The sequence below is a fragment of the Girardinichthys multiradiatus genome, chromosome 8 (assembly GCF_021462225.1).
Source record: "Girardinichthys multiradiatus isolate DD_20200921_A chromosome 8, DD_fGirMul_XY1, whole genome shotgun sequence".
Lineage (NCBI taxonomy): Eukaryota > Metazoa > Chordata > Actinopteri > Cyprinodontiformes > Goodeidae > Girardinichthys > Girardinichthys multiradiatus.
The window spans coordinates 17854891-17873088 of NC_061801.1; the positions used below are offsets into that span (position 1 = coordinate 17854891).

The window sequence follows — 18198 nt, forward strand, 5'->3', positions numbered from 1 at the left end:
ATGATTGGGGTTTTAAGTGATGAACCAGGCTGGGAGTTTTAAAGGCCTCAGGAATCTTTTGCAGATGTTTAGAGTTAACTCGTTGATTCAGATGATTAGGTTCATAGCTCGTTTAGAGACCATTTTAATGATATGCTAATTTTGTGAGATAGGAATTTTGGGTTTTCATGAGCTGTATGCCAAAATCATCCGTATTAAGACAATAAAAGACCTGAAATATTTCAGTTAGTGTGCAATGAATCTAAAATATATGAATGTTAAATTTTCATCATGACATTATGGAAAATAATGAACTTTATCACAATATGCTAATATTTTGAGAAGGACCTGTAGATGAAGAGGAACGAGGCTAGTCCTTATTTCCAGTCAAAGCCTGCCACCTTGTGTCTATAGCCGATGTTACACACAACCCTTGCTTGTTGATTTCCATTTAAATAAAAGAAAAATACTGAGTATCTAATGCATTTTTAGGGAAAACTGTTAATGTTTCATATATTCATATAAACTCTACAATCTGTGTATATATCAGAGATTTAAGTATTCAGAAAAAGATTATTTAAATTTATTTATTTTAAATATTTTTTCATTCTTTATCTAAACTTAAATGTTGCATTTTCCTAAAGCTTATTTGTACTCCATTCATCCTGTGCCTATAAAAGAGTTTAAATTCTATCACATTCATACATACATACATGTATATATATATATATATATATATATATATATACATGTATATATATATATATATATATATACATGTATGTATGTATATATATAATATATATATATATATATATATATATACATGTATATATATATGATATATATATAATGTATGTATATATATATATATATATATATATTATATATACATACATGTATATATATATATATATATATATATATATATATATATATATACATATATGTACATACATATGTATATATGTATATATGTACATATACATATATACATATGTATGTACATATATGTATATATACATATATGTACATACATATATGTATGTATACATATATGTATGTATGTACATATATGTATACATACATATATGTACATACATATGTATGTACATATATGTATGTATACATATATGTACATACATATGTATATATGTATATGTACATATACATATATACATATGTATGTATATATGTATATGTATGTATATATATATATACATACATACATGTATATGTATATGTATGTACATACATACATATATGTACATACATATATGTATGTACATACATATATACATATATACATATATGTATGTATATTCTTCATCAGCTTGTCAAGCTTTTTTAACTCCCAGCAGATGACGGCAAAAGAGTTGGCACTCTCCAAAACAGTCTTAGAAAATATTTCCAGCATTTTGTCACAAACACTGAGGGATTATAGCTCCCTGAAGAAAATATATAAGATGGGACAACTGTTACTACACCATGACACAAAGAGGTTCACCAGCCCTCTGTACTCAGCTTCTTGTCTATCTCTGACCCACCCCACGACTGCCGAGTAATCTGCAGGGGGCCTTGATGTGTGCTTGTTTGCTTACTCAGGTGGTCCAACAGGAATCTCTCCTGGAACTTCATTATATGTGATCTCAAGGCAACAGGTCTATAGTCATTGAGGACTTTCTTTGGAAGAATGTCTTCCACAGCACTGGAACTTTTTCATTGGCTCTGTCCAGACTGCTTGAAGTCTATGATCTTCTTAATACCTGACTACACGTCTCATATTGTTCTACTGGAGCTTGCTCTTTAGCTTCTTCCTGTATACGTTCTTACTGTCACTAATCTTAAATTTTAAGTTGCTTCTGCATACTCCTCAATAATTCTCTATCTCCCTCGCCGATTACTCTTTTTTCTTGTTTAGCAGTTCCTTCAGCTCACTTGTAATCCAGGATATATTATTTTTTTGAAGCAACTCAATGTTTAGGTGAGGAGAGTGTTGTCCACACATTCAGTCATAGCACTGATGTGATCTCCACAAAGGCTGGCATAGTGCATCCTAGTCTGTAGCCTGAAAACAACCACACAAAGCTTTCTCAGCTTTCTGTGACCATCTTCTCACTGTTCTTTTAATAACCGTTTTCCTCTAATGAAAAGATTTATACACAGAGTAGAGAAAAACAAAATTATGATTTGATTTGTTAAGAGGAGGTCTTAATTTGAAGATGTATGCATCTCTGACATTTGCATAGAACAAATCCAACATATTATCTCTGGCAGATCAGTTGATAAACTGTTGAAAGGTTGGAAAGCAGAGATTGAAGTGTGATTAAAATGACCAGATATTGCCACAGATTCATTGGGATATTATGTCTGTAGTTTAGCAGCAACTGAGCTAATGACATCACATGCGGTCTCGGTGACAACTGAAAATAACACTGGTGAACTATCTTGGTAAATAACAACGATGGACAAACAGTTCAATATCCATGCAGCAAAAACAATATTTCATGGTAGTATGAGATGTTAATCAGCTGCTTACAGTTATAAAATATCAAACACCTTACTGGTATGGATAGTACTATTACAACAGCTAATATTCATAAAAGGGCACAGAAAAGGAATGTTTTAACCAGACAAAATGAGAAATAAAACTTTTTAAGACAACAACCTGCCACCTTGAAGTTTGCAATTCTTGAATGGGTGGGAGGAGGCATGCTGCTATACTATAACTCCTGGAGCAAACTGGTCAAGTCAGCACTTCTATACATATTGCCTACCTACACAGTATAACGGAAATATTTTTGCAGCTTTAAAATGAACGTTTAAACCTTGGTATACATTGATTTAAGTAACAGGCCAATTATTAAATTGTAACAATCAGCAACAATAGGCTAAGGTATTCAATAAATAGGTGTTTCTTTTTGAGCCCCAATATGCTTTTGTTTTCCACAGGGGAACTTGAAACATTTGGGAACATCTAATGGCTAAAAGTGCTTTAATTCAGTTAATAAAGCATTATTAAATAAATATTTATACATGTGACCATTTATATGAAATTGAAAAGAAATATAAAAAGAACGTATTTGAATAATTTATGAAATGACAATAATTGCACATTAAAACTTTTGATTAAAATGTTAAAAGCATATACAATCATTTCAGTGTTTGATTATTTAATTCATAGTACTGCGTTGAAGTACATGTGGAATTTATTTAATCGCTCAGCACTATCCATCAAAGTCAGTGGCTCATAATGAGCTACAACATTCACTTTCCCTTTGGGTTTAATAAAGTATTTTTGAATTGAATTGATATTGTTACACTGACAAGGTAATTGTTCTGTAGTTATACTGCAGTGCAAGTTAACAAATGTTAAGGTCTAATTTACGCGCCATACTGACAGTTTAAATTATTTGATGGCTCACTGTAGCACAGGCAATATGAAACAATTAAATAATTATTGAAATAATTCGATTTGAATTTAATGTATAATGAATTCCAGTTTTAATGGATGATTTACACGTTTTTCCAGTATTTATTATATATATATTTTTTTTTTTAAAGTATCACATAAAAACATTTTTTGACAAATTACTCATAATCCATATTGTGATTTCCCGACAATAGTAAAGGCAACACACTAAGAGGCGTTCACTGCCCTGCTCAGAAATGTCCGCTTAGACCTCCGCCGACGTCAGTGCCATCGCCACCATGTTGGATCAGGAAGTAGGCAGTCTTCGCAAGAATACCGAACAGAGCTTAACGTCAACGGCCGCTGTCTCGTCTTGATCAACCGGTCTTTCACCTCCTTCATTTGTCCTCTTCTAAAATTCAGCTTGCATGCTGCACGGCTCCCTATCTGACCGAGGTAGGCGCCTGTCTTCAAATCCGACCGTTCCGCAGCCCCAGCTATGACTTCTCTCACGCAGAGGACCTCGGGCCTCGTCCAGCGGAGGACCGAGGCCATTCGGAGCGCCGCCGCCGCCGAGAAGGAGAAGGACTCCGGCGGGGAGGAGGACGAGGCTCGCCGAGGGGAAGAGGAAGAGGACGACAAGGGGGACTCGAAAGAAACCAGGCTGACGCTCATGGAAGAAGTCCTGCTTCTGGGCCTCAAGGATCGAGAGGTGCGTGCTGTTTTGTAAGCCGTTAACTTATTAAGTGTTTACGTTGCGTCACTAGCTAAATGTCAACACAGAAAACTGAGTTTATGCACTCGGTAGTTAAGCTTTCCGGGATTTTTTTTACCCTTAGCTTGGAGTGTCTGACCTTAAAGTGTGATGGTGTAAAGTTTGTTAGCCAATGTCTGCCAAGCAGCTTCTATTTACCGACGTGATACGTGTCAGTTGTCAAGCTGCTTAATGATATCAGTGCAGTCTGAATACGGCGTTCGGATGCGGTTCTGAAGCATCCGGTTTTATGAATTCCCGGATCCAAGCAATTACGCCACTTGTTTACTGAGCTACGCAGCTTCCACAGCGTGCGTTACCTGGGCAGTTCTCCAGGTGTGAGGTCCTTTGGAAGTTGGAAGTGTTGTAGCTCGACAGACTCAACACGTCAGCTAAGCAAGTGTTTTTTTTTCTTCTTCTTCTTCTTCTTCTTCTTCTTCTCCGCTCAGGGCTACACGTCTTTCTGGAACGACTGTATTTCTTCCGGCCTCCGCGGCTGTATGCTGGTAGAACTGGCCCTTAGAGGTAGAGTACAGCTAGACGCCTGCGGCGTCAGGAGGAAAAGCCTTCTGGCAAGAAAGGTGAGTATTTATCACCAGCATTCTTTGCATTTCTGTTTCTTGCTGTACGTTTGACACCAGTTTAGAGATGATGTTTTTGTTTAAGGCTTCAGCGGTTTGTTGAAGTGGTTTGTTTTTTTTACATCTCACCAACAAAGCACTCCTTGCCTCTCTTGTAATTCCTGTTTCCACAAGATGTGAATCCACATCTTTTTGTTTTTGCAAGGTTATTTGCAAGTCGGATGCTCCAACAGGAGATGTGCTACTGGATGAGGCATTGAAGCATATTAAAGAAACTCAGCCTCCAGAGACGGTGCAGAGCTGGATAGAGCTCCTCAGCGGTGAGATAAGCACTTCTGACTTTGCAAACCAAAGCTTGCAGTCATCATAAAACTAGACATGTCGAACCTGTGCTTTCATTTGAATATCTTGGGCTGATTGGATATACTCTACTATAAACTGAGTTTTTTTCTTTTGGTCTTTATTATTCAGGGTATCTGCAGGGTCATAAAATGTCTTACATTTAACCATCTAAGTTGTGCAACTATTAAAAAGTTCAAATTAACTTTAAATACAGGTCCTTCTCAAAATATGAGCATATTGTGATAAAGTTAATTATTTTCCATAATGTCATGATGAAAATTTAACATTCATATATTTTAGATTCATTGCACACTAACTGAGATATTTCAGGTCTTTTATTGTCTTAATATGGATGATTTTGGCATACAGCTCTTGGAAACCCAAAATTCCTATCTCACAAAATTAGCATATCATTAAAAGGGTCTCTAAAGGAGCTATGAACCTAATCATCTGAATCAACGAGTTAACTCTAAACACCTGCAAAAGATTCCTGGGGCCTTTAAAACTCCTATCCTGGTTCATCACTCAAAACCCCAATCATGGGTAAGACTGCCGACCTGACTGCTGTCCAGAAGGCCACTATTGACACCCTCAAGCAAGAGGGTAAGACACAGAAAGAAATTTCTGAACGAATAGGCTGTTCCCAGAGTGCTGTATCAAGGCACCTCAGTGGGAAGTCTGTGGGAAGGAAAAAGTGTGGCAGAAAACACTGCACAACGAGAAGAGGTGACCGGACCCTGAGGAAGATTGTGGAGAAGGGCCGATTCCAGACCTTGGGGGACCTGCGGAAGCAGTGGACTGAATCTGGAGTAGAAACATCCAGAGCCACCGTGCACAGGCGTGTGCAGGAAATGGGCTACAGGTGCCGCATTCCCCAGGTCAAGCCACTTTTGAACCAGAAACAGCGGCAGAAGCGCCAGACCTGGGCTACAGAGAAGCAGCACTGGACTGTTGCTCAGTGGTCCAAAGTACTTTTTTCAGATGAAAGCAAATTCTGCATGTCATTCGGAAATCAAGGTGCCAGAGTCTGGAGGAAGACTGGGGAGAAGAAAATGCCGAAATGCCAGAAGTCCAGTGTCAAGTACCCACAGTCAGTGATGGTCTGGGGTGCCGTGTCAGCTGCTGGTGTTGGTCCACTGTGTTTTATCAAGGGCAGGGTCAATGCAGCTAGCTATCAGGAGATTTTGGAGCACTTTATGCTTCCATCTGCTGAAAAGCTTTATGGAGATTAAGATTTCATTTTTCAGCACGACCTGGCACCTGCTCACAGTGCCAAAACCACTGGTAAATGGTTTACTGACCATGGTATCACTGTGCTCAATTGGCCTGCCAACTCTCCTGACCTGAACCCCATAGAGAATCTGTGGGATATTGTGAAGAGAACGTTGAGAGACTCAAGACCCAACATTCTGGATGAGCTAAAGGCCGCTATCGAAGCATCCTGGGCCTCCATAAGACCTCAGCAGTGCCACAGGCTGATTGCCTCCATGCCACGCCGCATTGAAGCAGTCATTTCTGCAAAAGGATTCCCGACCAAGTATTGAGTGCATAACTGTACATGATTATTTGAAGGTCGACGTTTTTTGTATTAAAACACTTTTCTTTTATTGGTCGGATGAAATACGCTAATTTTGTGAGATAGGAATTTTGGGTTTTCATGAGCTGTATGCCAAAATCATCCGTATTAAGACAACGAAAGACCTGAAATATTTCAGTTAGTGTGCAATGAATCTAAAATATATGAATGTTAAATTTTCATCATGACATTATGGAAAATAATGAACTTTATTACAATATACTAATATTTTGAGAAGGACCTGTATATACGTTGAAAGATGTACATTTGTTTTTTATTTACTTCTTCCTTTAACTGCACTCCTTGTGTTGCAGTTCCAGCAGATGTTTTCAGGTTATGTTGCACTGTGATAAAACTTTTTATTTTTCTATGTAATTCTTAAATTTGAATCGTATTGGTCTTAAACGGGACATTAAAAAGTCTTAAATCGGACCTTCTACGGTACTTGATATGATGCCAGTTGGTAAAACAAATTCTGTCTTTGTCTTAAAATCCACTAAATAACCGTATTTTTAGAAAGTATAGTTTGAACTTTTCTATATTTCACAAACGTGTAAAATGTTTAGCTGCTGTAACAGTGTTATACATTCTATTTTAAATGTAAAAGCATTGTATAATGAACTATATGATTGATGAAATCAATGATCTTTTTTGATCTTTTGAATAATTATCAAAAAGAAATTAGATTTTAGTTGTCGTCAAATGGCGTTCATAGTCTGCTTTTGCAGTATTCTGTCTCCTTATTATTTCCACACATTTTTGTCCCATTGTTGACCTGTAGGAGAGACCTGGAATCCCCTGAAGCTCCACTACCAGCTCCGAAACGTCAGAGAACGTCTGGCTAAAAACCTGGTTGAGAAGGGGGTGCTCACCACGGAGAAACAGAACTTCCTGCTTTTTGACATGACCACGCATCCGCTCACCAACAGCCCCATTAAGCAGGTATGATGAGGCAGTGTTCATCATATTGTGACATCTTATTAGGTTGATCAGTCATCACAGCTTTGGATGATTGTAATCTATAATATAAAGGCATTTCTTTCTTCTTTTTTTTTTTAGATTAGATTGTTACTATGTGAGACAGTTACATTTGATCCTGATAAAGTCTTATGTAAATGCATTGTGTGTAATTTCTCTTTACTTTGCATGTTTGTCTTGCAAATGTATTCATAGCTCTTGAACTTCTTCACGTTAATATCTTTTTTTATTTTATATAGCCTTTTTTAATCTGATACCACTAAAAAAAACTCCAGTACAATTAGTTGCGTTTTTAAAGGTCGCCTCATTAGTAGATGGAGCCCATCGGTGAGCAATTAATCTTACCACTGAATCCAGCTGTTCTCTAAAGGCCTCAGTTTTATTAGAGATCACAGGCAAACATACATGTCATGAGACACACCAGACAGATCAGATTAAGCTTTGGAGAAGTTTAAAACGGGGTAAACAAACACTGCACCTCTCCGTGAACATACCATTCCCACTGTAAAACATATTTGTGGCGGCATCATGCTCCGGGTTCTAAATACAGGGTGGTCCAGGAAGAAAACCTTTCAGATGCTGCAAGGGAATTGAAACTGGGGCAGGAAGTTTGCCTTTCACCAGAACAAAAAGCAAAACACACAGCCAGGGGTAGAATGGATGGTTTAGAACATAGCATATTCCTGTTAGTATGGCCCAGTCAAAGTCCTAAATCCATCGGAGAATCTGTGGCAAGACTTGAGAATGGATTGAGCTTGACGGATTTTGAATCATGGCATGGGCAAATATTTCAGTCTCTAAATGTGCAAAGCTGGCAGAGACGTACCTCAAGGGACTTTCAGCTTTAATTGCAGTAAAATGTGGTTTACGAAGTACTGACTCAACGGGGGTAACATTTCTTTCTTTATTAAATACATTTGTTTGAACAGTAAACATTTGAAATGTCATAGGGATTTGAAAGCAGTCTACAGCCTCGCATCAGTTTTGTTTTTTGAGAGGCAGTCGTGTGTCATTATTCCGTCTTGCTTTTATCTCATAGCTTGCATTAAAACATTCACAGAAACAAGCGCAACAGTGTTGCAAAGTCATTAAGAATAGAGGATGCGTTTCTGTTTTCTAAAGATTTTAGCAGTCTATGGCTAAAATCTAAAACTTTAGAGAACAGATGTTTTATCTGCGTGCTTAGTGTTTTTACAGGACTGAATGAAGTAGGAATACAAGAATGTAAAATGAACAATAAAATAGTGCCTCTCTCCAAGGACATGACTAATATTTCTTGTTCTCCGATTCTAAATTATGCATTCTTCTAGCTAAGCATATTTTTATTTTGAAAACAGATTTTTAAGCATTTTAATGAGACATCGCCATACTTCTCAGGTTTCAAAATAACATTACCTTAAGAAAAGTTGTTGGTGGAATGTTTTTATTTCCATGGCTGCTGGAGGTTTTTGCCACTGGATATGGCCATGAACAGATAAAGTTAGCATCATTGTGCGCAAAAGAGAGAATTTAGTGTCGTGTTTTGGTGTTTTTTCAGCCACTTGATCTTTCTGGTATTTTATTAAAGGGACTTGAACTGTAGAAATGATAGCCGAAGATAAACCCTCAAAATACCGGTGGAAATATGCAAAAAGATGCTTGGCTAATATAAGAAGCAGCTATATTGTCTATAAAGATTTTTGTGAATCGCATAGTAGTAATTTCTGATTATCTTTGAATAAAATGTAAAAAAACGTTTCTTTTTCAATTAACACTCCTTTTACATTGTTTTAACTTTTCAGAGCCACCTGTCTCATTTTCTATTAGAATTGAACTTCTGTGTTGAATAAAATAAAATTTTGCCCGGGGCGTTAATAATTGTGGTCTTAACTGTATGCTCTTCAGATCTGTAAGGAAGTCTGTTTGGGTTGCTGATTTCATTTTAACAAGATTAGGACATGTACAGACAAGTCATTATTCCGTCAGTACACGTTTTATTTCATATTAGTCTGAATGACTTCATCTTTGGGGTGATAAGTGTTTGTCGTTCTACAGATTTGTGTGAGAGCTTGACATCCTGTGAAGTGTTGATTAAGGCGTTAATAAAGTTGGCTTATATTCACCGTCACCCGAGAGGAGTTTTATTTGTTAGGTCAAACCACAGAGAATGCGCTGCTTCATGGAACTTCCTTAGTAATAACCTCTCAGGTTTCTTTGTGAGTCATAAAGGTTTGGTGAATGCTGATATTTCTGTGGTTTCCCCTTTACTTTCAGGTATAACTGTCAAAATAAAAAGGAATTCCTGTTTTCTCATTCAGCTATTTATATTGAACTTGCACATTTATTTTATCCACTCCAGCGCCTTGTCAAGAAAGTCCAGGATTCCGTTTTGGAGAAGTGGGTCAACGATCCCCATCGCATGGACAAGCGGGTGCTCTCCCTGATTCTCCTGGCTCACTCGTCTGACGTGCTCGAGAACGCCTTCGCCCCGCTCCAGGACGAGCAATACGACCTAGGCATGAAGAGGGTCCACACCCTGCTTGAGCTTGAGCCCGAGAAGGAGAGCACAAAGCCCAACGCCAATGAACTCATGTGGGCTGTGGTTGCTGCGTTTACTAAATGAAAACACCTAACTGGTTGTGACTGAAAAGACCTTCCTGTGGTCCAGGTTATTTAATTGGTAGAAGGACTTAATGAGACAGACTTCACTTAAATGAGACAATCTATTCTGGTTGAGGAGCCTGTTCATACATCTATTCTGGATGACATTTTTTTGGTGGTAGTCCATATTAACAAAGTGCAGTCTGATTGGTGGTGGGTTTCACCAAGTAACTGTTGATTGGATGGAATGGTGTCTGAATGGAAAACAACAACGGGCTGCTTTCACACAAGTGAGGTAAGTGATCTGCCACCGTGGACTATGGATCTATTTAGAAACATCAACACTACAAGCGGACGAACTTCTGCTTGCACAGGAGGACGCCAGAGAGCAAAGCAGATGGCGATAGTAGTCATGGTGAATATGAAGAAACTGACCAGAGCCAAGTTTTGCATCAAACAAAAAAAACAAACGTCACCTGCATTGCTTCAAGATCTGGCCACGGTTGGCAACTAGTCTCTGTACGCTCGTTCATGCTAATTCAAGGATTAAAAGACAGCAAATTACATGACTATAGATGCTCTTTGCACTCACCGACCCCCACTTCCACCAGCTCATTCCCACTGTGTTAGGGAGAAATTGCTTACCGTTACTGTTGGAACAGAATACCTGAATGTTTTACAGATTGTCACATTGTTTTGTCCTCAAACGCTTTTTCTCCTCCCTTCTTCCTCATGGCATCCTGAGAAAGAAAGGGGGGGATAAAAACACCTTAGTTCAGTCCTTGCACCACTGACAGGAAGGTGGATCACTTGACCCTGAGACCTAAATGAAGAATTTAACCTCAAGTGTATTTAATAAACAAATCATTTTAATTTGCTTTTTGTTTTTGCGAGGGTCCATTCTGTGTTTTATAGAACATGGCTAGTCTCACCATTGTTGTTTATGTTGCTAGCTGATGTTTGGACTAGCGTTTCATTTATCACCTATTATGCTCAATCTTTACCTGTGTAGGTTGGATTGTATTTATAGGTATTTTACAGGGTTGTGTAACTTTAAAAATTAGGAACCTTAGCAACTATGACAAAAGAATTTAAAAAAAGCTCTTCATGTAGAGAGCTTCCGGGTAATTATAGCTTCTGCTTACATTTCTGTATGAGTTAACAGGTAAAGGTGCTCGCAGAAACTAATCTCAGATTGGGATCTCTGAGGATAAGAGTTACGTGGTTACTTACAGAAATTTGCTATACAGGTTTGTTTCAGTTGTTGGTGTCGATTCGTTTTGTTCTTCATAGTAATTAAACACGTCTCCTCTCTGAATACTGATGGTTTTGCACCCATGAAGACTTAAAAGTCTTGTTTATGCAGAGCAGTTGTTTAGATTGTTTTACAAAATTCAGAGGCCCCATTCCCCACTTGGCTGTAAACAGTTTTCCGTCTGTGGAGGAAATCACACCTGGAAATTAGTCCATAAAAATCGGGGATATATATATATGTATATATATATATATATATATATATGTGTGTATATATATATGTATATATATATATATATATATGTATAGTCAATGTAATCTTTGTATAATGTGAAATTGCTTTTTGTTCGATGGCATACATGTTTTTTTTTCTGTTTGGTGTTAATTTCTTCATGCATACCGAGAGGTTTGAAGAACTGTTCCAATGCGTTTACAGCAAAGAGACCATGCATGCTATTGGTGGCGGGCCCGGGGTGCTTAACGGATGTAGCCACAAAGAACAGGCTTGTATGTAATTATTAGTCATTTACGTGTACGATCTAATGGAATTCAATGAAAGGGATCTACTCTGCTATCCTCTATAATTCTGTATGCTTTTTTTGTATTACCACAGAAAATAAAGTAAGGATCCTTTAAGTGCCTGAATTCACACTGTTTCCATGTTTTTATTTTCATATTTTAGGATGTTTACTTTGAAATAATCAGGTTTTGATTTCTTCATCTGGGAGATGTTCTGTGGTTATTTTAATGCTATTGGGATCTTTTTTCATTCAGTTTCTCTTTGGAGGAAAGGACTGGAGTTTATTACAATGCCATATTCAAATATTTGATTATAAGTGGTTTGAAGTATGGTTCTTTGACTTTCAGTCACTAAATCTAGTTAAACATCTAATGGAGAATCTTACTGAACCATTCAAAACTATTCATAGCAATCTGTGTATGCTATTGGGGTTTCTTCTGTGCCACCATGCACAGGAGAAACCTACAGTCTGTAGGACTTAAAGTCTGGAGGAAGAGTGGAGAGGCACAGAATCCATGATGCTTGAAGTCCAGTATGAAGTCATAACAGTCAGTGATGATTTGGGGTCCATTTTCATCTTGCTAGCATTGGTCCACTGTGTTTTCTGAAGTCCACAGTCATTGCAGCAATCTACCAGGACATGTTACAGCACTTAATGCTTCGTTCTGCTGACAAGGTCTTGGCACCTGCCCACACTGCCAAAGGTACCAAAAGCTGGTTGAATGACCAAGGTGTTACTGTTTTTAATCAGCCAGTAAACTGGTGTAATGAAACATTAAGAAAGTAGCATTGTCTTATCATCTTATATGACATATTAAAAGTAGTAGTACAGTAGTGGACCTGAGTTATGTTTGAGTTATGACCTCAGCTTAGTTTGTTCTGACCGCTTGGGGAGGAACTGTGTATGTGAGAGACAGATAGGGATAAAGGTCTGTTACAGTTTAAGGTCCTGTTAATCTCACCCAAGGTTTCAGTGGAAGTAGTGTAACAAGCCCCCTCTGAGCTAGACTGAAGAATGTGGTTAGTTTATATGGCTGTTATAAGAAGGAAGCTTCTAGTTAGAACAGATATGGGGTACCTTTGGAACTTGTCTGGTGCCATATGTATCTATATATCTATAGATATATATAGATGTGTGTGTGTGTATACAGTGGTGTTAAAAGTGTTTACCTCCTCCCTGATTGTCTATTTTTGTTTGTCACAAGTGTATTAGATCATCAAACAAACACAAAATGCAGTTTTTAAATCAAGGTTTTTATTATTATGGGAGAAAAAAACTCCAAAACTATATGGTCCTGTGTGATAAAGTGAAGTACACTTCTCTAAAGCCACACCCAGGCCTGATTACAGCCACACCTGTTCTCAATCAGGAAATCAGAAATAGGACCTGCCTGACAAAGTGAAGTAGACCAAAAGATCCTCAAAAGCTAGACATCATGAGGAGATCCAAAATAAATCAAGAAACAAATGGGAAAGAAAGTAATTGAGACTCTCAGTCTGGAAAATGTAATAAAGCCATTTCCAAAGCTTTGGGACTCCAGCAAACCGCAGTGAGAGGCAATATCTACAAATGGCGAAAACACAGAACAGTGGTGAACCTTCCCAGGAGAGGTTTGGCAAACGCAGACCAGCGGGAGGTGGAAGCCAGGAAAATACTATTATTCCAAAAGACTGAGGGGGGGGACTTAACTTGTTAAAATTGTTAGTTATTTTGTCACTTTAATATTCACTTATTTGTGCTAGGTTAAAGATGATTTTGCCTTATTTATGTTTTAGTTAAATTTGTATGTATTTTTTTCATTTGTTGTTCCCCTGCTATGTTGTGCCTCCCTCATTTGGTGAGTTTAGGTTATTCCACCCCTATTTAAGCAGCCTTTGTTCTTTGTCTGGAGGTCAGTTTTGTTTGAGTTTAGTTACTGTTCAGTTGAGTTGGGCCCAAATCCAAGTTATTTATTATTTGAGTTATTTTGTACTGAAGTTTGATCCTTTAATTATTTTTGACAGTATTAAATTGAAGTTTTTAAAAAATTTTCAACACCTTTTGTCCTTGTTTAAGTCTGCTCCCTTACAAGAACAATGATCCAAAACACATCAGCAACTCCACCTGTGAATGTCTAAAGAAAAACTAAACAAAGACTTTGTAGTGGTCTTGTCAAAGTCCTGACCTGAATGCTATTGAGATGCTATGGCATGACCTTAAAAAGACGTTCATGCTCGAAAACCCTCCAATATGGGTGATTACAACAATTCTGCAAAGATGAGTGGGCCAAAATTCCTCCACAGCGCTGTAAAAGACTCATTGCAAGTTATCGCAAACACTTGATTGCAGTTGTTGCTGCTAGGGGTTGTCTTTGACTAATATTTAAAACAATTAAGTGTAATAAACATGCAAAAAAATCAGGAAGAAGGCAAACACTTTTACGCATCACTGTATATACAGTCACATTTGATAAATTTGATAAATTATTGAAAAGTTCCTTTTTTTAATGACTTTGTTCACTAAGTGAAATGCATTATATAGATTATTTACACACAGACTGATGTTTTCAAGCCTTTATTTATGTTAATTATACAGGTTTACACCTTATACATATATATATATCTATAAAGATACATAGATATCTATATATAAATATACATACATACATATATGAGTTCTAAAGTTAAGATTCTAATCTAATTACAAACCCAGGTATGATATTTTATTTCCCCTTAAATAAAAGAGAACTAGACCAAGTGTAGAGCCCTGGGGGACACCGCTTAGTAAATATTTTTTTGGTTTATGGAATACTGAAGAAAGCAAGCAGTATTTTTCATTCAAGACAAAATAAAAATAAAAACATTTCCTTAAATATTCCTTCAACACACTAACAGTCAGGGGGCTCCAAGTTGATGTTATAGCAAATATATAATCTAACAGTCTTCATCTTAGTTCCTGGGCAGCCCTTAAATGTCATCATTGTTTTTAGGCAGCAGTATTGAGAATAATTTATTTTTAAGGTCAAAGTATCACAGTGTCAAAAATTTTATATTAAATATACAATCCTCAGCATTAGATATACAAAGATAAACATGTAAAGATGGTTTAGTCAGATTTGCCCCATTTCAAACATCTAGTATTTTAAAATGCAATGCTTTTAGAGACAACAGACCAGTTTGGTTATTTAGGTTGTCCAAAATCTGAGAGAATTTCAACTTTAGGACAAAAAGAAAAAACTCATGCATACTAAAACCATAAATAGTACAGTAACCATAGATACTCATGAATGCTACCTGTGTCCCATTAAACAGAGATAGTACCAGTATCCTAAATGTGAATCTTACGGTAGCAATCCACAAAGTGCTTTCTTTTATGAAGGAATTAGTTTCATTGTAACCTTTTTAACAAATTTGTAACATCAGTTTTGCCATTTTACAACTCTGAAATGAACTTGCTTGTAAGTATGATTTAGAGCATGACAGTATGTGTTTTTGAATTTCATTATCTTCACCAGATAACCGCCTTGTTGACGTTCTTCTTTGGTCCAGTCAGCTGCCGGAACAACATCCTCCCACGCATTTCTGTCTCTGATCATAATTTCAGTCCACAGTCCGGTGAGATGTGGCAACAGCGGAGATCCCTCCTGAGTTTCACTACGTCATTACCAGTAATGGGTTCACATCCAAGTTTCCTTTTGGTTTTGGCTCGGTGCCTCTCTTATTCATGATTCCTTCCAGCCGGTAACAGTTTGATTCATTTTATTTTAGTGACAGTCTCATAGTTCTTGACCAGTATTTCCAGCAGTTTGTATCTCCAGTACATTTTATCGCCAAGCTGCCGAAGCTCGAGTGCGCAGAGGTCAACGGCAGCAGCAACATCTGTAGGGAAGGAAAAAAGTCACAGTTCCAATCAGAAAATTTAAGACCCATACTTTAACACAAACAGAACTTTACTCAAACATGTTCATATAAATCTTGTTTAACTCACCGTGGTCTTCCACTTTGATTGTCATCTTAGACCAGAATGTTTCAGATGTTCAGTTTTTCCTGATCGTGGAGCTTGTAAATGCCTTCTGTAGTGTTTTTGACAAGGCAGGACAAGTTATAGCTACATGTAGGAAGTCAAGCCTACTGAAGGTGACGTAGACTAGTGGAATCCCCTGCAGTAACAGCCAAGTTCCACCCACTATGAGGACTAGTGTTTATGATATTGTTATAAATTTCTCTAATCAGATGAATTACATAATTGTTTTATCTATACATTCTATGTTTTTACATCTTTGCTGTCATGTTTGACAGCACTAGAAAACAAATTAAAAAAAACATACTCACAGGTTAAAAACCTATTTATTGAGTTCACAGCAGGATGTAAACAACTACAGTGAGTCACATGATCCAAGATGAAATCACTTCAAAAACCCATGTTTTGCTATATGTCAAAGAATTACATTTATATAATCCTACCTATCATAAAGATTATTTTATCTAAATGTAGAGCTTCAAAGTTTACAGGAGGATTGTTTTGTGTGCTAATGGAACAAGAGTCCAAAATTCAGAACACTAGTGTCATTGTATGAAACATGTAAACAGAAACACAGAACTTCGTATTGAAAGTGAAAAAAAGCAACATGTTGCTACTTGCACTGCAAGTAGTTTCTCTTTTCTCTGTAGATGGGAAAGTACTGGGCAATATATAGTTCCTTCTGCAGTCAGGTGATCTGAGGCAAGTTGGAACAACATTACCTCATTCAAAGTACTCATTACTCAGTATTCATTACTTTATTTGGCAATTCTGTTTAAAAGACAAAGTGGCATTGTTTATTTTCTTAAAATATGGCTCTATGACCCTGGTTTCATGTCTCATGTAACTGAATGCCCCATGGCACAAGAGAGATTTTTCTCTTCAGGTGATTTATATTCTGAGTAGCTTGTTTCTATTCATTGTCTTTAGTCAGGGAAAAAAAGTTATTTAAACCAACCATGGTTTATGCGACAGTACGATGATCTGAAGCATACCTGCAACTCTACCGCTGAAAAGCTCAAAAACCCTAAATGAAAGAGTAAGTCAGGACAGGAGTCTAGCTGAGAGGCTGTGACATGACCTTAAACAGAACAATGTTCAAAGCCCCTCCAGTGGGGCTGAATTAAAACAGTTCTGCAAGGAAGAATGGACCATGAATCCTCCACCGGGATGTAAGAGACTCATTAACAGCGTAACAAATGCTAGATGGAGGGACAGTATTTGATTTGTGATAAAGCAAATACGTCTCAAGTAGAAACTGGTAAACAGGTAAAAATGCTTAATTACTGTTTTTAACATGAACAATATCAATATTATGTGTCATTTTGGAGTGTTATGTAATTGTAAGTGATGAATCTGTAAAATGTTACACTCAAATTAAGCAAGTTCTTCTTCCGCCTTTCTGATATCTTCCACGTTGTAAGTTACAAACAGAACAAACTGATCACATGGTTGAAGAAGGCGTGCCCATCGCAGCTCATAGCAGCACCATGAAATGTTTTTGAGTTGGCTGTTATCACAAAGTACTAAAGGTAATGTACTCATAGAGATTCTGTTTTACAGTAAATGTACTATGAACATGTGTATCAGTGGATAGTTCCTGCAAAACTTAATATTCGGTTGCAAAGCTTCACCTGTCTGGCATATTTAGCTGGATAGGAATATTTTTAATGCATTCTAAGTTTTTAGAGACAATAAAAAAGGTGTAAGTTTGTGAGGTAATAAATCAATCACAACATATCGAAAATCAACTTGTGAGCTCAAAATTCTTGAACTTTCCAACGAGTACTATCTCCTAAATAAAACATACAGAAATTTCTGTGTATTTCACAAGATAGGGGTTTATCTAAAACTGACACTAAGCAACCCTATCCAAGACTTTAATTAGTGATTCTACTCTATTTTAAGTATAAATTAACCCAAGTAAACACAGACAAAAATAATAATTATACACTAATTCTACGTGACTACTACAGATTATAGGTAAGTTTTATGATAACAGAATGAATTTTCAAAATGTTTTTATCTAAGCTGTTTAAAGATCTAAAATGTTGATCTTAGGAGCCTAAAGATGTCACGGTTCTGTCACGGTTTACTTGGAATTGGACCCCAGAATGCAGACGAGCAGGCAGCGTGATGGTAAGTGAAAAAAAAAAGTTTAATAACAAAAACTCACACTCAGCAGGAGGCAGGAACAAAATAAACGGGCAGGCAAGACAGGC

General features: G+C 37.1%; 1 protein-coding gene and 1 long non-coding RNA gene across 2 annotated transcripts; one reads left to right on the forward strand and one right to left on the reverse strand.

The window, feature by feature from the left end:
• The first annotated feature begins 3471 nt into the window (after positions 1 to 3471).
• LOC124872975 (Golgi phosphoprotein 3-like) lies at positions 3472 to 12105 on the forward strand. Its single transcript, XM_047373429.1, has 5 exons — positions 3472 to 4103; positions 4595 to 4726; positions 4932 to 5046; positions 7426 to 7586; positions 9961 to 12105. Exons 1-5 carry the CDS (start codon positions 3891 to 3893, stop codon positions 10222 to 10224), a joined length of 885 nt encoding a protein of 294 aa, XP_047229385.1. The 5' UTR covers positions 3472 to 3890; the 3' UTR covers positions 10225 to 12105.
• A 2409-nt stretch (positions 12106 to 14514) lies between these two features.
• Positions 14515 to 16074, reverse strand: LOC124872803. Its single transcript, XR_007039361.1, has 2 exons — positions 15944 to 16074; positions 14515 to 15834 (listed from the first exon to the last, which is right to left on the reverse strand). It is a non-coding gene; the product is annotated as an uncharacterized LOC124872803 (long non-coding RNA).
• Between the last annotated feature and the right edge of the window lie 2124 nt (positions 16075 to 18198).

Coding starts and splice junctions, on each gene's coding strand:
- LOC124872975 (XM_047373429.1), top strand. CDS start 3,891: ATGACTTCTCTCACGCAGAGGACCTCGGGCCTCGTCCAGCGGAGGACC. Junction 4,104..4,594: donor TGGGCCTCAAGGATCGAGAG/GTGCGTGCTGTT, acceptor TTCTCCGCTCAG/GGCTACACGTCTTTCTGGAA. Junction 7,587..9,960: donor CCAACAGCCCCATTAAGCAG/GTATGATGAGGC, acceptor TATCCACTCCAG/CGCCTTGTCAAGAAAGTCCA.